At 43.1% G+C, this 5,535-nt stretch overlaps 1 protein-coding gene across 3 annotated transcripts in view; it reads right to left on the minus strand.

The window, feature by feature from the left end:
* The window catches only part of LOC139758026 (nephrin-like), a 238,177-nt gene that overhangs the window by 56,871 nt on the left and 175,771 nt on the right, over positions 1-5,535 (minus strand). For all 3 annotated transcript variants that reach the window (XM_071679033.1, XM_071679032.1, XM_071679031.1), the window contains exon 5: positions 2,720-2,830. In XM_071679033.1, coding sequence (XP_071535134.1) covers positions 2,720-2,830 — 111 coding nt within the window. The remainder of the gene's footprint in view (positions 1-2,719; positions 2,831-5,535) is intronic.

The following is a 5,535-nucleotide window of genomic DNA, read 5'->3' on the forward strand; positions in this document are numbered from 1 at the left end:
GAAAAGGGGAGGAAGGACGGGGAGATTAAAGGGAGAATAAGGGAGGCTGGAGGAAGGCAGCTGCAGGGAGATACTGAACAGATGTCAATATATTGGGATTCAGCTGAGGGGAAGGCTTGATAAATCACCCCAGGGAAGGCTATGGCCAAAGGTGTCAAAGGGAGGAGGAGGAGTAAGGGGGAAAGGGAAGGGAAGAAATAAGGGGAAGAATGTCACAGAAAAGAGGTATAAGGGGAAAGGGGTGTCAAAGGGAGGAGATAGAAGGGGAAAATATGCCAAAGGGAGTGGAATTAAGGGTATAGGGTCTCAAAATGAGGAGAAATCTGAGGGGGAAGGGTGACCAAAGGGAGGATACATCTCGAGGGAGGAGTGAATCGGCTGTAGATGCCTCGAGGGAGTGAAGACTGTGGGTGGAATATGATAATTCATAGGGTGTCAGGCGAAGGGACTTGAAGTTTCTGGAGGGTCGTGAAAGGGACGCGTAGAGGAAGGGAGCTGATAGGAGGCTTGTGAGTGAGAGGGAAAACTAATAGGAGCGATCAAGGGATACAGGATGGGATTAGGGAGCTATTGGGCCAGCAAGGAGGAGCAGCAGGGGTTGTCAATGGGTGGGGTGAGGTGGGTGGGTTTGGGGGAGGTGTGTGTTAGAAGGCGCTAGCTGAGGTTGAGAGCGAAAGAAAGTGGCCTGATCGAAGAAGCCATTACTAATGGAAAGGGAGAGAGAGAGAGAGAGAGAGAGAGAGAGAGAGAGAGAGAGAGAGAGAGAGAGAGAGAGAGAGAGAGAGAGAGAGAGAGAGAGAGAGAGAGAGAGAGAGAGAGAGAGAGAGAGAGAGAGAGAGAGAGAGACGCAAAATCTTTTATTTCTAAAAAAAAAAAGGATTAAATCAGAACGCTCTCAGTGTTTGCGAGGGAGAGCGAGAATACGGGCAGAGATCGTCTCCTTTTAGGAGAGTTTGTAATCTTTCTTCTGTCTGAGTTTTTCATTTTTTTCTTAGCTAGAAAGTTTTCCTTAATCCAAATGCAGCTCATCTCCACAGGGTTGAAAAAAAAAGGGAAAGAAAAGAAAGAAAAAAAATTAAGCGAGAAACGATTTTTCAGGACATTGTAGCAAAATCATCTGAGAGACGATATATATATATATATATATATATATATATATATATATATATATATATATATATATATATATATATATATATATATATATATATATATATATATATTCTATTTTTTTTTTACCATTTATGCCAAGGAAGGAGCCACCTGAGTATAAACTTTTGATCTAGTAGTCTATTCTTGTTGGAGAAGAAATTCCATGAAGAGAATGGAAGAAAATATATTCCGATGAAGTTTTGAGGACAGTTTGGGTGGGGGGGCGAAGGCAAGGAGACTTTTCATGTCATCATAGAAAACGGGCGCGAGAAGGAGCAGTTGGTGTAAGTGAAATGTGGCTGGAAAACTCCGTAGACTTTACGAGTACCGGCTGGGTCCCAGCGCCGTCTTCTTTACCCCCCATCCCCCAGCACCAGCCACCACCCCACGCCTCCATCTCTTTTCGTCTGTTCCTCAAACTTCGGTGGCTTTTCAGGAGCATATCTTGGCCGCCTGAGGGCAGGAGGAGGAGATGAAATGATGACATTTGGCACGTGTAACACCTGCTGGTGGGTCGGTCGTACCCTTTCAAGAAAAAAAAAGTTTCTTAATAAGATGGCTCTATTGTGCCACACAGTGTTAGGGATGGAGGGAGGGTGGTGTGTGGTGTGGTGTGTGGTAGATCTTCATTGTAGCTTTAGGTAGACACACGAGTGGTCCCCGTTGCTCCCCCTGTTGGTCACCAACAGGGAATTTCAACAGATAAAGTTTAGTTAACGTCACGGTATTTTTCTGTTTATCTGTTCACTGTCATAAATATATATATATATATATATATATATATATATATATTATATATATATATATATATATATATATATATATATTTGTGTGTATGTAAACATGTATAACTCGTCCATCTCACACTCCCTCCAGCCACTTTAAAATCTCACACACAAAACCCCATCACAGAGTTTCATCGAAATCCATAAATGCCTTGGAATCAGGTCTATCACCGATGCAGACTTGGATTCCAGTGGATTGAGAGCCAACACCACAGGGTATCTAAATAAATGATGCTAAGCCCAAAAGGGGGCTTTTAGCCCAATCCAATTTACTTCGCATTACATCGAATTAGTAACGATACAGATTGCATTCTCGAACCTCAGCTCAGACTTCGTGAATTTCATGTCTTTATATATATATATATATATATATATATATATATATATATATATATATATAATATATATATATATATTATATATAAGATATATATATATATATATATATATATATATATATATATATATATATATATATATATATATATATATTGATTACTGTTATGTACACTTATTATTATAAGAGAGAGAGAGAGAGAGAGAGAGAGAGAGAGAGAGAGAGAGAGAGAGAGAGAGAGAGAGAGAGAGAGAGAGAGAGAGAGAGAGAGAGAGAGAGAGAGAGAGAGAGAGAGAGAGAGAGAGAGAGAGAGAGAGAGAGAGAGAGAGAGAGAGAGAGAGAGAGAGAGAGAGAGAGAGAGAGAGAGAGAGAGAGAGAGAGAGAGAGAGAGAGAGAGAGAGAGAGAACACATACAAACAAACAAACACAGGTACTTGGTACTCACCTCCTACCACCACACAGGTGAGGGTGAGAGGGGAGCCTTCGTTAATGGGGCCAATCTTGCGTCTCACGACCACGCCATCTGAGTTGTAGATAGTCAGCTTCTTGGGTGGCTCTGTGGGCAAGAGAGAGAGAGAGTGAGGGTGTGAAAAAGAGGATTAATAACCGCATCTTAATAATGAGAGAGAGAGAAGAGAGAGTGAGAAAGAGAATTAATAGCAGCATCTTGATAATGAGAGAGAGAGAGAGAGAGAGAGAAGAGAGAGAGAGAGAGAGAGAGAGAGAGAGAGAGAGAGACCTATCCTGACCTAACCTAACCTAACCTAACCTATCTATTGACTCCTCTATTCTCCCTAATAGATATTTAATATCTTCTATCTGCTTCATATCTTTACTGATAACCTTTACAATGTAGCATTGGGAAGCTTTAATTCAAGGGGATGGTGGTGTGCGTTCCTCATCGTTCATTAGTAACTCATAAGTTCCCCAGTCACTTATATAAGTTCCTGTGACGTTTATGTATTTCTAAGGAACTCAGAAGTCCCTCATTGGCTTTTATAAATTGCTATGACTTTTGGAAACCCAGTGGCCTTACAAATTCCCTCAGTGTTTCGTATAATGCTATTCAGTAACTCAGTAGTTCCTTAGTGACTTCCTCTATGAGTTCCCGTGAGTTTTACAAGTTCGTGAGTGGCCCTTATGAGTTCCCATGATTATAGTGGCTTTCCACGCGTGACAGCAGCGTGCGTGCTGCAGGCAAGAGAGAGAGAGAGAGAGAGAGAGAGAGAGAGAGAGAAGGAGAAGAGGAGAGAGAGGAGGGGGAGAGAGAGAGAAGAGAGAGGGAGAGAGAGAGGAGAGAGAGAGAGAGAGAGAGAGTCTTGTCGAGTTGCGTCTTGATAACAAGGGGAGGAACGTAAAGGGAAGTTCATTCCCTATATATATATTCCTATGAGTCCACGGGGAAAATAATGAAACACGAAAAGTTCCCAAGTGCACTTTCGTGCAATAATCACACCATCAGGGGAGACACAAGAGCGAAATATATATGATAAGAAGAAGATCCGTGAATTAGACGGAAGGAGTTAGAGAAAAACAGAAGGGAATTCGCTGCGTTAAATGAAAACGGGGGGGGGGGGAAGGAAAAGTAATCGACGTAAAGATAGATTACATAATGCTCTCACATGGAGTGTGTAGTGAGACGGGAACATCCGAATTACATTTGCAGCTCTGCTACAATCCGGTCTGATCACATTGGGATTCGAACGGATTGTTTCAATAGAGTTCAATTTGCTCTGTTGTTAGCTTTTGCTTTCCATTCTCTCTCTCTCTCTCTCTCTCTCTCTCTTCCCCTCACTCTCCCCCTCTCCCCTCTCTCCCCCTCTCCCCCTTTACTCTCTTTTCTCTCTCTCTCCTCTCCTTGCCTGGGGAAAACCCGTTTTTGTTACGTCATGTCCAAGATTCCCCTCCTCCCTCCTAACCCCACACACACACACACACACACACACACACACACAAACACACACACACACACACACACACACACACACCAGAGTCGACTCCAGCCAGCTTAAGCAGAGTTACTCCAGCTTTGCTGAAGCTTTAGCAAGAACCTTCGGGTCTCCCCACGCAGCACTGGGATAATATATGGTCGGGTCTTGTGTGCTAGGCAGGCCGGAGTTACGGCCACAAAGACACCATGACTGTTAAATTTCCCCTTTTTTCCCCTGACCCTTTCCCCTCTAAATTTTTTTTTTTTTTTGTTTCCCAAAAAGATAGGACGTTAAAATAGAAGGGGGGAGGAGGCAAATTTTTGGGTTTTTCTGAGAAGAGAGAGAGAGAGAGAGAGGGGAGAAGAGAGGAGAGAAGAGAGGGGAGAGAGAGAGAGAGAGAGAGGAGAAGAAAAAGAGAGAGAGAGAGAGAAGAGAGAGAGAGAAGAGAGAGAGAGATAGGGGAAGAGAGAGAGAGAAGAGAGAGAAGAGAGGATGAGAGAGGAGAGAGAGAGAGGAGAGAGAGAGAGAAGAGAGATAGAGGGGAGAGAGAAGAGAGAGAGAGAGAGAGAGAGAGGAGAGAGAGAAGAGAGAGAGAAAGAGAGAGAGAGGAGGGGAGAGATAAGAGAGAAGAGAGAGAGAGAGAGAGAGAGGGGAGAAAAAGAGAAGGAGAGAGAGAGAGAGAAGAGAGAGAGAGAAAAGAAGAGAAGAGAGGAGTGCTCAAGGGAATTCTCTCTCTCTCTGACTCTCTCTCTCTCTCTCTCCCTCTCTCTCATATATATGTACATGTACCTAAGACATTCTGACGTTCACACTATGCTCACCCACAGTATACGGGCCCGTGTTTCCCCTCTCAGTCCCATTCTAACGTCTCTCTAGTTCAGCTAATTAGCTCAGCTATGTTGATAAAGACTGGGATATAAAAGCTAATAATGAATTTTGAAACGTGTGTTACCTGATTCCTACCAATATATAATCCTTTACATAATTTTCTCATATTTTCTTACACACACACACACACACACACACACACACACACCACACACACATGTTCCTATATCATATCCTGTAGGACTTATAGAAGGCTTTCACTCACCCGGGAATTCCTATTTCTTTCTCTTCATTTGCATTTCTTTCACGCTGCTTTCGCTCTCTCTCTCTCTTCCCCCTCTCTCTCTCCCCCTCCTCCAAGATCAACATTTTCGTTATATTAGATTTTTCTTCCGTTTCCCCCCCCCCCCCACCCCAGTCATGGCATTGCAAAAATACGACTGAAAAAGTTGAAATTGAGTTCACACCAGTTGGGCACCACCTCTTCAACCTTTTCCCCACA

This window comes from Panulirus ornatus, chromosome 29 (assembly GCF_036320965.1).
Source record: "Panulirus ornatus isolate Po-2019 chromosome 29, ASM3632096v1, whole genome shotgun sequence".
NCBI lineage: Eukaryota > Metazoa > Arthropoda > Malacostraca > Decapoda > Palinuridae > Panulirus > Panulirus ornatus.